Here is a 16,001-nt window from a genome sequence, read left to right on the forward strand (position 1 = left end):
GGGGGGGAGCCGATGGATGGATCCCGGTGGGAGAAGCTAAGGCCAAGCAGGAGCTAAAGGGACCGGGACTGCTGGCTGGGGACCTGCTGAAGGTGGAGAAGGTGGGTGGTGGGGAGGGTGGGCGAAGGACAAAATCCCATCACCGGCCACAGTTCGGTCAGGGCTGCGAGGTTGGACCCACGCAACACCGCTCCATCCGCCTCCAGCGCTGGAGAAGGGAATCGGGGTTGTTCGCCCGCTCCCCATCGCTCTGGATTGCGCTCGGAGACCCATCTGGGGTTTGGGGGGCCCCGCTGCGAGATGTACCAGAGCTTAGCCATGGCGGCGAACCCTGGCCCCTCGTCCTACGAAGGGGCAGGTGGCTTCATGCACGGCGCTGCCGCCGCGTCCCCCGTCTACGTGCCCACCACCAGGGTCCCCTCCATGCTCTCCAGCCTGCCCTACCTGCCCAGCAGCGGCTCTTCCCAGCAAGCCAGCCCCGTCTCCAGCCACTCCATCTGGACTCAACCTGGAGCTGAAAGCGCCGCATACAACCCCGGATCTTCCCACCCGCCCGTGTCACCTCGCTTCTCCTTCTCCACCAGCACTCCCATCCCCTCCACCTCATCACGGGATGCCGCGGCGGCTTACAGCAGCTCCTTGAGCCTTTCTGCTAACGGGAGGGAGCAATACAGCCGGGGCTTCGGCAGCTCCTACTCCAGCCCTTACCCAGCGTATGTGAGCCCCGAAATGGCCACCACTTGGACTTCTTCGCCCTTCGATAGCCCCATGCTGCACAACCTGCAGAGCAGAGGGACGCCCGCGGCCGCCCGGCACGCCAACATCGGTGAGCAAACCACCCCGAGGCAGGGATGGGGTGGGAGAAGGGAGAAGGGAGAAGGGAGAAAGGAGAAGGGAGAAGGGAGGGTTTCATTCCGTGTGCTCCCCAAATCTTTATCTGCGCATCCTTTTCTCTGGAGGGTTTTGAATGCATCTCTGCCAGAGATGCAAAATTTTGGGCTTCCACGTAGGTTGTGCCGTGATGGACGCAACCCAACCGTTGCAAAAAGTCCTCAAGGGATACGATTCCAAAAGAAAAAATGTGAAAGTTAAATGGAGGTAGGCCTGGAGCGGCCAGAAATCACGTGCCGAGCTCCCATGGAAGGGTTTGCTCTGCAAATAGATCTGTGAACATTTTGGGACCATCCCATTGCAGTCTGCAGGAGCACACAGGCAGCCCTTTCCCGGGCTTGGTTTTGGTGCAGAAGGGGGAAATTTAGGGACTGAATGCATGAGAGAGGTTCAGTATGTGAATCTCAGCTCTCAACCTCGGGCTGCTTTGTGCTGTGTCCTCTTTGTAGTTTTTGGGAGGGTCGGTTAGAGACTGGGAAAAGGTGATAGAGATGAAGAAACATATCCATTTCATTCTTACAGCCGCTGGCACCCAGTTTTGCTTTTTTTGGGTCTCCTGGGTGGCTCAGCACAGCTGAGTGCCCCAGAATTGAATTTCAGAGTCCCCATTGCCAAAAACCCATCCGGGATCCCTTGAGCCGATCCCCGTCTGCGGCCGACACCCGAATTTCCATAAGCAGCTCTGTCCTAAAACCAAAGAAATCGCTCCACGAGGCTTAACATATTGCTGTTGTATTTTGGATAGAATAAAAGGAGAAATGGAGAGAAGAGTTGGGCCGAGGGACTGCTCTTATAAATCTCCTTCTGTTGCCCACGGTCTCGTTGTGGAGCTATTGCTGTTAGCTTTGGAGTTAACAAAACGAAAGGCGAACGGCTTGCGTTCATCGGCTGATCAATGTCAGGATTGCACTTTTTAACCTGCACTTTAGAGAGCACTTTTCCCATCTTGTCCCATGAAATTTTCTCAGTCTTTTGTATTATTTTTAGGCGTTATCATAGTGAAAGTTGGGTGTCAGCGAAGGCTTGGCCTTGCCAATGCCTTTTGCATTTCTTCAAGTATTAAGAGATTGCTTAAAATGGGGAGCAGAGCAGGGATAAAGGCCATTGAGGAAGGGATTTTGGGAAGCCGTGCGATGGTGGATGTGCAGGAAACCCAGGAGCTATTGAATTGGATCATTTATGCATTTGTATTTGACTACCGTGGCATCTCTTCCCATGGGAAAAAAATACACCGCCTTTATGCAGCGGTCACAAATGACTTCTTAGCCATAAAAAACACTTAAGAAAATGAAATGATCAACATGAAGACTTGTAGTTGCAGAAATACCGGGCAACTTTCAGGTGATTTGGGGGTTCCAAGCCCTGTGCTGAGCAGAGCTCTGTGCTGCTGCCCCGCGGCTGCGGCCTCCCCGTGCTTTGTGCCGAGCTCTCGCACAGCACCGCGCCGATGGGACGAAGCTGCCCAACATTCAGGGTGCAGACAGAAATGGGGATGGCATGGAAGGCAGCTCCTTGGTGGGCAGCTTGGGGCCCGAGCTCCTTCCTTGGCCTTTCCTTAGGATATTTCTTTCTCCGCACAGTCTCTGGGTGGAAACATAACCCTTGGCGCAAGGCTCTGTTAAACCGAGCGGTCCTGGCAGCACTTTCATTTTCCTCCGGTGATTTTGCTTAGTGGAAAATGCCACCCTTGGACTGCTTTAATTGCAGAGCAGTCTGTCAATACCATAATATTAATTATTATTATTACTAATGAAGATCAAGCGCGCGCAGAGTTGGAATTGCAGACTCAGACATGCAGTCTACGCAATTGGGAATGGCACTTATTTCCCACTGATAAGCAGTGCTGCAGGAAAAGCTCGGTGAAACTGTACTCGAAGGTGATAGAAAACAATACTAAAAGAAAAGCTTTCTTGCTTTTCCCTAATAGGAAGCATTTGGGGTGCCATAGCAGCTCTGTGGTATCAAACAGCAGTCTGGGAAGCATAAATAAATATAGGGAAAAATAAAAATGGTGCGTGTTCACGGTGCCCCACTTGGGCTTCTGGAGGTATGTTTGGGGAGCACTTCATTACCCTGCAGGGAGGATCAGAACTGGCAGCCTAAGGCCGTGAACTTGCTGCAGGTGAGGGAATGGAACATGGGCAGTACTCCTCCAGGAGCCCCTCCGGCTGCTCCCAACTGCCCCCAAACCCCTGAAATCCACCCAAAAGCAGTGCAGGAGGGCAGCTTGCCCCTTCCCCCTGGCCAGGCGGGGACGAGTGTGGATTGAGGCAGTTTGCAGCACGAGGACGGCAGACAGATGCTGCTTCCCCATCCCACTGCAATTTCATTGCAATTTGATTATGTTTCTTTCACTGTAGCCAGTGCAAACTTACAAAACAGAAGAAAAATGGAAGAAAAATAGAAGGGATTTTTGTTTATTTGCTGCTCCATTTCTTCTTCTCGCTTGGTTTTTTTATTTTTCTTCACTTTTTGCTCCAGCGTCCAGAGGACGCTGAATTTTGCTGCCGTGCTTGGGAGCATTTCAGGGCATGGGGCATTCTGTAGAACTATCACAGGATCATAGAATTGTAGAATTGCAGAACCACTGAACCACCAAATTATAGAATTGTACAATCGAAGAATTGTAGAACTGCGGAACAGTATAATCATTGAATTGTTGAATTGTAGAGTTGTAGAATCATAGGAACGTAGAACTGTAGAGTCAAAGGATCATAGGATCACAGAATCGTAGAATCATAGGATCATAGAATCATAGAATCATTGACTCATAGAGTCACAGAATCATAGAATTGTTGGATCATGGCATCAGAACCATACGAAGGGCAGCTGCTGGCCCTTTGCATTTCATTCCATCTTTTGCCAAGTCCCCAGCCAGGCACTGCAAAGATCAAAGCCCCGAGCAGACGCTGTGCTCGGTTGGAAAATGTTTTTTCGGTGCTGTTGGGAGATTGGGAACCAGATCTTAACACTTTCCCATAGGGATGCGAAGAGCTTTGCCTGGTAGCATCCCCAGGCCAGCATTTCCAGTGACTCATCGCCTTCGCGACACCCCCTGCCCTACCCGCAGATGCCCCGGGGCAACAGTGAGAAGGATGAGGTTTGGCTTTTGCTCAAAGGCACGGCTCTGAACGCTTTGACTTTGGGCTGAGGGAGGCATTCCGGGATGCTTTCTCCCTCAACTTCTTTCCCCTTTGCAAAAAATCACTGCTAAGAGCAAACTGATCAATCACAGCCCTCCACAATTGTCACCGTGGCCATAGAGCACAGTCTGGGACTTGAGGGCAAAACCAAAGAACTAAGGGATAGGGATGCAGGATTTGAGCGCGCTGTTCTTTTCTTTACCCCCTACGCATCCCCAAACAACATATTTAAAGCTGCAAAGAAAGTGGCAACAATAGATTAATGATGTAGATCCGTCATTGGAAGCGGCGCTCGATACAAACAGGCATGTTGCATAGAGCAGCTGTGGTGCAGTACATGCTGCATATCAGATCATGTATTATAGGTTTTGTATATATATTTATGTATATATATTTGCAAAGCAGCGGAATTGAAGGCAGTGGGAAATGGCTCCAAGTCTAACACTTTATCAAACCAGGATTTGTTATTTTTTTCTCCTCTGAATACAAATTTCAATGCGCGTTTTTATCCCTGTAACAAAACCAATGATTTATTTCCTCAGAGCACAGCCCATCATTCCCTGTTTCTGCATTTATTTCCATCCGTTTTGGGGGTAAAAATATGAAATCCTTGGAAATAGAGGAGGGTTTATCAGGGGGTGTTTAGCAGAGGGAATTGGACCCGATCCTGTTGCTTCTGTGCTCTTCTGATGATGGAGGAGCCTTGGCTCGGTTGGCAGAGGTGCTCCTCGCTTCTCTCAAATGGAGAAATATCCCTTTCCTTTTTTCTTTTTTGAACGGGAAAACCCAATGGTTGAGATATTTAGGGAGCTTGGTAACATTGGCCTGGAAAAATCTTCCCTTTGCAGCAATGCACGGACCAGCAATAAATCCCAAGCCAGGTGAAAAAGCAGCAGGAGCACTGCGAGGTGAGCAGGGATCTGTGCCTGGAGGTCGGCAGTGTTGGGGCTGTGAGAATAGGGATGTGAAAAAATGCAATTTTCAGCACACGCGCACACAAAACCAAGAGTTAAGAGCTTTGTTAAAGTAGAAAACTCCAAACTTTCAACGCTTTCTCATTGGCGAAGGGCTCTGCATTGAAATTTTTGCTCCTTGAGACCAGCCGAGCGTTGGGCGGATCGGGAAAAGAGCTGCAAGCAGACCTCTTTTTTTGGACATTTTGTCCCCAAATTCCTTTCCACATCTATAAGCCTGGCGTGCCCTTTTGTATCGTTTGCTTACCAAAAAGGGGTGCAGAGATGGGACTCGTGGGGCTGCTGGGGACAGAGGTAGACACTCCGATGTTTGCAATGTGACCGCGCTGCCGAAACCCGAAGGACGGGTTGTATCAGGATGGCTCGCTGGGTGTGAGGGACGTGTGCAGTTATGCAGGGGATGGGGAATATTCAGCTGTTCCCCCTGCAGATGGGTCCCAAGCTCCCGCTGCTTTCGGGCTGTCTGGCAGGAAGGTGTAAATCCGCCTTTTGCACGCGGCTGCGAAACGCCGCTTAAATAAGCGGGGAAATAGGAGAGAACGTGCTTCTGCATCCCAAATGATGCCAAATAACACAATCAAATTTCAACATAATGTTGGAGGGGGGGTTGCTCATTTGGGAGGGTGAGGGAAAAAGCAAAACCTTGGGCCAGCATTGCTTAGAGCTGCCTATTACTGTCCCGAAGCACGGCGAAATACTAAACCCCTCCAACCTTCCACGAGCTGTCCTCACATGATCGGTCACGGTGACCGGTCCGAGCTGTAAATACATCCATAAGGACAAATTAAAGCCAATTATCTGCCATTCCTTAGCAGTGAGGTCCTCAGACGCGGGCGCTCACATGTGCGTGACAGCGGCCGAAAATAATTCCATCGTCATTGCCTCCGCAATGGGGGATGAGTGAACGGAGGGCTCTTTTGGAAATCCCTGTGCTGTGCACACTTTGCAGGATCTCCTGTGAGGTGGCTGCAGGGATGGGGTTTTTTTCTGGGGGTGTTCAGGTTTTGGGGGTTTTGCTTTGGGAAAGCAGAGCGCGGAGGAGAGGTCCCGGTGGCTGGGCTGTGTTTGCAGCATTTCCCGTGTGCCTGAGCAAAGCCAACCCATGCACTCAGCTGGGATTTCTCTCTCTGTGCACAAGCAGGAGTTGGGATCTCTCCCCCAGACAGAGATTCCGGAGCCTAGCAGGGATCTGACCCCATCATCAGCTCTGAAATGGCTCAGCCTTTCTTCTGCTGTTGGCAGCGCCTGGGTTTTAAAGCCAAGTTTGGGGCAGCACCAACTGGAAGTGAAAAGTGATATATTTTTTTTTGTTTTGTGCTAAGATGTGCTTAGTGATGTTTCTTTTTCCTAGTTGTTTTCCTGCACGGTGATGGTTTTGGTTAATTCTCTTTGGTGGCTCTGGTCACCCATAGCCCCTGTAGGATTCAGGAGGGGCAAAACTGTGTCTTTCTGCTGCTGAAATAAGGAAAGTGCTGTGGGCTGAGCACTGCTCAGCCCCTGTGCGCTGCCCCGTGCCTCAGTTTTCCCACTGACTCCATCCAGGTATTCCCAGCCTGCTCTCAGGAGGTGTGTTGTGCTCATCACAGGCACTACATTTCCTTTTGGATTTGCATCTGGAATGCAAACATTTTAAAAACTGAAAACAAAACAAAACAAAACAACAACACCACAACACCTTGCCTGCTTTGAGTTGAAAGCGTTCCCATCTGAAAGCAGGAGGCTGGGAGCTGGTGCAGAGGTGCAGACACTTGCAAACGACTCGGGAACCTGAAGCTTTTCTCCCCATAAACCAGCAGCACTTTCTTTTTCCTTTTTGGAAAGTGCCGCAGGGTTTGCATGGTGCAGCACAAAGGGGTTTTCTAGTTTATTTTTATTTTTCACGACCCGTAAAGCTGGCGAGCCCCTTATCAGAGCCAGCTGGGCTTCACAGCCTTGGGAGGGAATAGGAAATTCAGCTTGTTTGTGAAGGAGGGAAAAAAAATAATTCATAGAAAGCCAGGGAAAGCGAGTTTTCCATCGGTGGGGAAGGGGCAGCTGGAGCAGAGGTGCGTGGGGCTGAGCTCTTCCCTCCTGGTACCGGCTGCTTCTGAATCTGGGATCACAAAAGCTCTGTTTGGAAATATCTCCTAATCTCTGGTGTCTGCTTGGAGCATCTCAGGAGGAATCCTGCCTCCATCTTCTGGAGCCGTATTATTATTATCTGGCTGTAGGTGTCCCTGTTCATTGCAGGGAGTTGGACCAGATGGCCTTTAAAGGTCCCTTCCAGCTCAAACGATTCCACTATTCTGTGATTATGCGTGAGGCTCTGCTTTTCCAAGAAGGGAAAGAGGCAGATTTGGGGGCAACAGGAAAGCTGGGAAACCTTAATTCCTGTACGCTCACACTCCAGAAGAAACAAAAAATGCTTACATTAGTTTGCAAGCCAAGCTGTCGGGTTTGTAAGCCAAGGAGCCGCCGCCATTTAACATTCAGGCCTCAAAGTGCTGGGGCTGTAAATAAGAGCAGCAAGGAAGTGAGCCCCAGCCATCAGGGCTCCTCTGAACCACCCATACGGCTCCAGGTGTCTGCAATGGATTTGGGAAAGGGCTTGCCGGCCACAGGGCTGGCTGCTGGGAAGGCTGCTGTGCTGGGACATGCTGGGTGCTGCAGCTGCTGGGGGGTGTCTTCTCCTCGTGGTCTCCTGGGCTGGGAGGATCACAGAATCATTGATAGAATAGCTTGGGTTGGAAGGATCGTCCAGTTCCAACCCCCTGCCAACCACTGAATCAGGCACTAGATCAGGCTGCCCTCGTGCCCTGGATTCTGGGCGCAACTGAGGTTTTTTCTGCACGGGTTTCCTATACTCAGTCCTTCCTTTTGTCCCCTCCCAGAGGACGGGCAGGCTGCATGCCCCTCGCCCCCTCTGCAGCCATTTCTATTTCCAACATCCCGTCAGACTCTGTCACCTCCCTTCACACGCGATCAATAACAACGAGTGAGCAGGTTAATTATAATCACAGAATAAACGCCACGGTCTCAAAGTTCACTGCACTCGAGCAGCATTTCAAAACGAGTGGACGACGCCAAGAAACTTTCATTGATTCCTCCGGGACAGGTGTGGGAGTTTGAACCTGTCCCCAAGCTGATCTGATTCGAGACTACTCCATTTTGGTCCTTATCTTAACTTTCGCCTATCTTATAATGTCTGTTATTTTAGATAAAAAGTCCAATCAATTGGGTTAGAAAAAACTGCAAGTTGCATGTTGCCCTGATAAGTCGGGTACCTGCCTGGGCTGCATTTTCTGAGTGCTGAGCTGACCTCTGCAGATACTTTATCACAGAATCACTCTGTCCACGGTCCCGCTTGGCTCTGAGCTGCCTTCCTGTCCAGAAAGGCATCAAACAGGAGAGGGGAAGGGACAGGGATTAGACAGCTCCACCGTCCCGTGTAACACCAGGAACTGTGGACAAAGGCTCTGCTTGTGCCTGGCTGTCTTTCTATGCGGGTCCTATATCCCTAGTGGGACTATGAGCTGGACTCTGAGCCCCACAGTCCAAATGAGCGAGCTAAAAATATGGGGCAGGGGCCTCAATGTTCACACAAACACTGTCATGGGGCTCTGACATATCAAGCAGTGTATAGCCTTTGTAGTTCATCTCTTACTATACATGGTATATACATATTTTATAGCATATAAGATATGCATTTATATACGTGTGTATGCATTATATTTGTAGTATATACATCGAATATTACATATAGTTATGTTCTGTATAGCCATAAAATAATAATTCTAATAACAAAAGCAAGGAGAACTAATTAGTAATGCTTCCTGCTTGCTAAAGCAGTATTCTTTAGTATATAGTATATCTATATGAATGGATATGTCTATACATGCTTGTATATGCATACATAAAAACATGCATATATAATATGCATACAATAGTAATAATACAACTAATTTTATTCCTACAAGCAAGATTGACTCAGATAAATATCCTACATAGAATCGTAGAGTCATTAAGGTTGGAAAAGACCATTAAGATCATCTAGTCCAAGTGCTGACTGATCTGCACCACTCAGTACAAACAAAATCTAAAAAATGAGTTTCTGAAGTGGCAGCGTGGCAGAATTGCAGGTTGCAAGGGATGCCTGGAGATGTCCAAACCCAACCTGCCCAAAGGAGGGCCACCACCATCATTGGCTGAGATCTGCATTGTCTCTGGCTTTGTCTTGATGAGGCTTGGAAATGCCCAGGGGTAAAAATGCTCTCACCTCTCTGGGTATCCAACTCACCTCCTAATGAAACTCTTATCCTAATGCCCAGCTTGTCCCTTGTGTCTTCTCCCACTGTTGAGTTTGCCTGTTGTCAGCATATACCCAGATAACTTCTTCCTAATACTTCTTTGTCATGACCCTAAATAGCATCAGTTTCCTGGGCCCAGAACTGGCTCTGGCTTTGATTCACTTAGGTCACTTCTATAGACAGATAGGTGGCTACCATCAAACAGATGCTGCAGTAGATGCGTGACCACAGAGCATTGGGTTCCAGTGGTTTAAGGACTTTCAGCTCAATCTGTTGGGCTCCAGCACCCAAAAGCACATGAAGGCTGTGTCACGCTGGAAGATGAACCAGAGACATTAGACATCCAAAGTTTTCCTTGGCTCTGATGCTCTACATTTTTCCACCATCATCCTTTCCCCTGCAGTCAGCAAAGTAGAACCTCTGCTAAGGCTCTTATTTGGAGATGGGATGTATTTCTATGAGGAAAGCACTGGCTGATTTTCCTTTGTCTACTGAGAGAAAGACCATTTCCAGGTCCCTGCTGCCAAACAGACCCCATCCATGAGCTCTCCATGCTAATCTGAGATTTATTAAAAAATATTTGGACAGTCGATAAGCAGAGGAATCTCCTGTTTATCAGAAGAGCCCCAGATATTTACAAGTGTAAGAACTGTAAGTAGGATGAAGAAAGGGGAGGTCACCTTGGTGGGTGGGATCAGGTCTGCATCCCAGCAAAAGAAAGCAGACCTTGGAGCTCACTTGTGAATGCCTTTGCCATCAGCACAAGTTGTCATTGAAGGGGCGGCCAGTGAATTCTCTGAACAACAACAGCTTTTGCTGCGCTCTTTTAGGATGAGCTTTTTGCAGGATGTGATGGATGGGTTTGTGCCTGGTGGTGCCAGCAGCTGCTGATGGGGCAGGAGTAAGCAGGTAGGAATGGGTGGGGGGAACAAATGGGTCTGCTTATTGCCCCTGTTGTATGGGGTTGTGCTCAAATAGGGTGCTGAGGTGGCTGTGATCTAACACGTGTCCAGTCTGTCTGTCATCAAAATAGCCTTTGTCTTGCACGTGTACGTGCACTAGTATCTATATGTGACATATAGTCAGTGGACACGGGAAAAGGATGGCCTTATTCTAATGTAGCACAAGGAGTGTTTACTAGACCTCCAGCCCACGTGCAGACACAGGACTCTACATAGTCAGGAGTGTTTGCATATCTTTCTCCTGGACAGCAGGCTGTGTGTCTTTTGGGTTTGAGCCATGGTGCTTCAATGTGTCTGTGTCCCATGCAGCTCTGGTACGATATTTAAGCTTGAGAGTTTGGGACCTGGTGATGCTGGAGAGCTTTTCCAAGAAACCAGCTTGTCCAGCCTCCAGTACCACCTCTTACTCCTTTCTGAAACCATATGCTGAAACATTCCTGGAGCAGTGCTTTAGTTGTTCTCCACTCTCCCTTGCAGTGGAAACACAGTGGGGGCACGGAAGAGCCTTTGCTCCTTCACAGTAGGGAAGATCAGTGTCACAAGGAGATGACTTGATCAAGGGAAGCTTATTGCAAAGCCAAGGCTGAACCCAACTCCAGGCACAGGATTTGACCAACCTTCCCCTCATGTCCCTCTAGCACATGATTTCAGCTGGTCCTTTGGCTGCCTCTACCTCTACTGTCCTTCAAACAGGGGAAAACATATCCACGAAGGAAAGGAATATGCTTGGCTGTTGGCAAAGCTCTGTGCCATAGACCTTGGCTCACCACAGGCAGAGCAGGGAGCTTTGCAGAGGAGGGACACGATGTTCCCTTTGCCTTGACATGAAACATTTGGCCTGGGAACAGTTGTGCAGGAAGAGTTTCGGTCTGGTGTTTCACAAGGCAAAGGGGAAATGCATTTTGCCTTTTCAAAAGTGGCATGTGGCTCAGCCAGACTGTAGGTTGAAAGCTTGCTATGCAATGGAGTGGGGTCCTTGGGCTTGCAGGGGTAATGCTGCTTAGTCTAAGCAGCCAGTTCATGGTGGGGAGTTCTCTCCTTCCACCATTCTCTGCAGATGAGCAACCACACAGATGATGTCAGCTGTTAATACAGATCACAAGTGAGTGGGGAACTGCACTCCCAGCAGCGACTGGCTCACAGATGTGTACTCTTAGGCAGGCACTATCCTGCTGTCTCCCTGCCAACCACATATCTGGGTCCCATTTGTCTCTAAAATAGTGGGTAAGTGCGCAAATCTTGCCCCAAACCTGCCAGAGGGGAATCAGAGAGAGAATAGGAAAGGGGAGAAAAAGCCAATGGGCAGAATCTGTTTTTACAGAACCATGCTCAGCTCCACTAGCTGATAAAGCACAAAGGCTTTCTGTTCCCCATCTGCATGCCAAGCTGACGATGCCCCCATAGAAAAGGGAAAGACTCACCGACAGCTTTCTCTTGGCTGCAGATCTCTTTCAGGCATATATGTGGGCTCTTTTATTTACAGTCATTCCCTATTTCTTCTGCTTTTTCTCTCCTTGTTTTCTGCTGCTCTGTTTTTCTTCCCAGCCTAGCCCTGCTCAGACACAGTACTGGAACAATAAGCAGTTTTAACAGGTGTGATCTGAATAGAATGTTTCTGGTGGTTTTCTTTAGCACATAAAGCTTCAACTCCTGGAGTCCCATGCAATTCTCAACCCATTTAAGAGATGTGACTTTCAGCTCCAACAGCTGCAGCAAAACACTGATGAAAAGGACCTCAAAAGGGTAAAACTGTAGGAAGGGCGTCCACAATATCACTTTTTTGATGGAAACTGTTTTGGGATTTAGGACAAATTATTCTGAACAGACAGGAATGGTAAATCCCATTTCTTTCTACCATGCTGCTGTGGCTTGGGACCTTCTCAGAGCCGAGGGTGTCCATGTGTCCGAGTGCCCCAATGTCCTGTGCCTCAGCTGCCAGTGCCCCCAGGAGTCCATTTGGGATTCTGTATACACAGAAATGTGGCTCTCACCTCTTATCATAACAAATTGTTTTAGGAAACTGCTTCTCTGCAGGGAAAACTGCTCTCAGGCTCTGTTTAGAGCCTCTAAGTGCCTGGCTGTGTTTGAAGGACAGCTTCTCTTTTGCTGAGTTGCTTCACTGGCTTGAGAAGACACTTCTGCAGGGAGAAATGTTGATATTAAATATCCCTCCAGCTGTAAACAAAACTCCAGTGCTATATTAATGGAAATCTCTTTCTCCCCAGCAAATAGAGAGGGGTTGGGGGCAGGAAGGGGCTGGAGGGCAGAAGAAAGGAGACGACCTTGTTGCTGTTTCTCATGCAGGTCTGACCTAAATGTGTGCAAGGAGGGCTCTTTGTCTCCTTCTAGAGGCTGGTTTGGGAACAAAACTTACAAACTGGCTGTTGGTTCTGGAGGAGTCAAAATCTCTCCACCAGAGGTGTTTCTGCTGTTTTATTCCTTTGCGTACTGATCCTTTGGGTTCACCCACTGAAGGTGATTTCTCCAAGGATGTGAAATCTAAGGTTGTTAAAGAAAAGCCCTGCCTCACAGTCAGAAGGTCTGGGCCTATGGATGGGTACACGGGCAGAGTTGGGGTTGGGAGAGATGGTCAAAGGACCCAGTGAGGGATGTGTGAGCTCTCTTCAGACTCAAGCCTTGGGCAGCCTCCCCTTGATCTCCTTGGTTGTGTGAGAGCATCTGATTCTCTTGCCTGGGAAGGCAGAAGTACTCAGATTTCAAGCAGGCCGTGTCCTTTGTGGTGGGAGATGCTGTCATGCCCCAGCCATGCTGGCAATAGTGCCTGTAGATGTGGGCTGCCTGGCATCTCTGATCTGTTTTCTCCTCTAGCCCTGCAGTGTCCTCACTGGTTGCTCTCTGTGGAGCTGGCGGTGGATGTAAAGAACCACTCCCAGTGACTAAAGGCCATATGCATGAATGCTTTTTCCCCAATAGCCCTCACGGCCCCACTTAAAGAGTTGCTCCCAGCTCCTTAGGGACAAAATGTCCCGTTGTGGAAAGTATTTCGGCCATTAGCGTGCTCAAGACCTCACCCAAGATTAGGAGACTGTTGTGCAACACGCAAGTGACATTTCCGGCCCTGGGGACCTTGCAGCCTTCATAAACAGTAGGTGTGAGGGGAAGAAGATCTGTTGTAAGCTGGTGACTGGGAGCCGGCCAGGACCAAACCCACCCACTCCATAAGCTGGCTCATTTAGCGTGGTTCTGTGATCTGCTCTCATGTGAGCAGCTCCTTCGTGGACTAGAGGCAGAGTTTGATAAAGCATTAAAATAGAAAGCCGTTAGCGTTAGCCAACACCAGGTTTAAGGATCCAACCCATAAAAAAAGGCCCAAATGATCACAAGACCGATATAATCTAAGATAAGGGTTGGGCAAAGTCACTCCAGGAGCTGAGCCTTCGAAGAGGAACACGAGACTTTCTAGCACACGTGGCAAGGGAGGCTGTTCCAACCACGGGACTGTTTCTTTCCTCGCCCAACTGGCAAATGTTATCCTTTCCTTAACCCTGCTCCACACATGGCTTTGGGAGGAGGACTAAATCTTTCGAGGAGGATCTCCTAGCAGAAAGGCTATTATAGAAGTCACCGGATGGGCCCATAAATCTCCATTATCAGGCAGTGGCTCCTGCACCATGAAACGGAAATCGTTGCCCTGAGTGCAACTGGGGGAGCCTTTCCTTCCATTCCATTGTTCAGGTCCCTCTGGGAGCCGTTCAGGCAATTTGCTGCCTGAATAAACGTTTCCTTTCTCGGCTGCTAGTACAAGGTGAGGGAACGAATAAGTGTCAGGGGATCTCATAATGCCAGGATTTAGAGCTCCAGCCCCAACACAGCAGCCAAGAAAACACATTGCTGCTTCTATGAGGAGCCTCCAGTCTGCCACGCCTTAAGCCCTGTTATTTATAACAAAGGGCAAACGAAGCAATCAGCAAGCATGCCCCAAACTGGGTACAGATTTGGACGCCACGATATAAAGAAGGACATAAAACTATTAGAGGGTCCAAAGGAAACCTATGAAGATGGCTCCTGTTACTGTGGGCTCAGAGCACTAGGAATGGCCTTGTCTCAGTGAGGACCTTGGAGATGCTGTGGCCTTCTCACGAGAACCCATGTGTGGGTAGGGGTTCTTCATCCCAGTTATGCCCCTGAGGGAGGGAGGCAGGCAAAGACCATTGCCCATACTTTCAAAAATGAGCAGCTATTTTGAGTGTTTGGGTTTCCTATGCCTTGGAGTCTGGCCACGTCAAACTACGTGGGTTACTGCTGGTAAGCTCATCTTATTATTTTACAGACCCACACATAGGGCAGTTCAGAAGACTCCCCTTCACAACTTCAGCCCTGAATTCAGTGATGCTGTGAAATTAGAGCACCTCTTTTAGGAAGCAATCTAGTCTCTTGCCTTTTCTCCATTGGTGCCAAAACGTGTTACCCTTTCATTCTCCGAAAGGTGCTCACGAAGACTGCATTGTCTTCTCTGAGCCAATCTTGAGTAGTTTCCAAGACACATCCTTCTAGAGAACATCCCTGCTGAGAAGAACTTGCCATCACCAAGCACGCCTTGAAGAAAGAGAAGCTATTTCTCTTCCAGGTGAGACTTGTTGAAGTCAAGGAGGCCTGACACGACTCTAGGAATGGCTTTAATGCACTCCACAGATGCCATCTTCTGACTCAGTGCTGGGTGGTGCGTGCAGGGGACGCACCCATCTGCTATCTCCCCATGAGGCTGTCATTAAGGAGAGCCACCCATTGCATGGAGCCTCAGCGTGACCTGGGAACAAAGTCTGCTCCTTCTCCATCTCTGGTTATTCCTATTTATTAGCGTTTCACAAGGCTCACCTTTGTCTGCAGCTGAGAGTGGAAAATCATATTTATGCTATCCTAACCAAGGGCTAGTCCATCTCTTGACATTTCCAAAGTTTTTGCCTTTTTTTGCTTTTGCTTTGGTTAAAAACATTCAGATTTTGGTTTTCTAGCATAAAATTCACCAAGAAAGATGACGTTTTGTAATTATTATTCAAGGGCACAACTGAAATCAGCCAAGGGTTTTAACTGTTGTCTTTGGACTACCCCTGCTATGCCCAGTCCTCCCTGGATTGTGTCAATGACTCTCGCTGACCTAGTTTTAAAGAGGAAAGGATTTTCTCACAAGATGAAAATTACTATAATATAATAAAGTTGCTTTTTTTGGGAAGAGGGGGAAATGATTAATCCAAAACCTCAGAAATTTCTAAGATGAAAAAAAACGGTGAAATGTTTTCCTTTCTTGAGATTTTTTTAAGGAAATTAGTTCCTTCCTGACCAACTCTTCCAATTCCTCCTCTTTTCAAAGGAAGTTTATTTGATCTGGATTTTGGCTGTGACTCAGTGATGATTTTAAAGGGGAAAGTGAGGCATTATGGTTGTAGCATCACTGAGTCCACATGTACAAAAAACAACTGGAGGGATTCCCATCTTTCCTAAAACACCAGCATTGCTCAAAGGTAATGAGGTTTCCATAAGAGGCTGAGAAGATACCAGATTCCTTCACTTCTGGTTCCTGAGCCCCTTAGGTACACTCATTTCCTGTTTTCTAGCATTTCCCTATTGCCACATAGTGTAATCTCCTGCCATTTTTAGCCTGGTTGTCTAGAGAAAACTAAGCTCACATGAATCCTCCTCCATGTCTGGTTATCACTCCCACCTCAGCCATTTTTTAATCCTTTGGTTGTCCAAGGAGGTTGTGGATGCCCCATCCCTGGAGGCATC

General features: G+C 48.5%; 1 protein-coding gene across 1 annotated transcript; it reads left to right on the forward strand.

Moving 5' to 3' along the window:
- The first annotated feature begins 6 nt into the window (after positions 1-6).
- Positions 7-15,995, forward strand: LOC104910051 (transcription factor GATA-4-like). The gene has a single exon (XM_010708180.2). The coding sequence runs from the start codon at positions 301-303 to the stop codon at positions 1,090-1,092; it is 792 nt and encodes a 263-aa protein (XP_010706482.1). The 5' UTR covers positions 7-300; the 3' UTR covers positions 1,093-15,995.
- The last annotated feature ends 6 nt before the right edge of the window (positions 15,996-16,001 follow it).

This window comes from Meleagris gallopavo, chromosome 2 (genome assembly GCF_000146605.3).
Source record: "Meleagris gallopavo isolate NT-WF06-2002-E0010 breed Aviagen turkey brand Nicholas breeding stock chromosome 2, Turkey_5.1, whole genome shotgun sequence".
NCBI classification, from domain to species: Eukaryota; Metazoa; Chordata; class Aves; order Galliformes; family Phasianidae; genus Meleagris; species Meleagris gallopavo.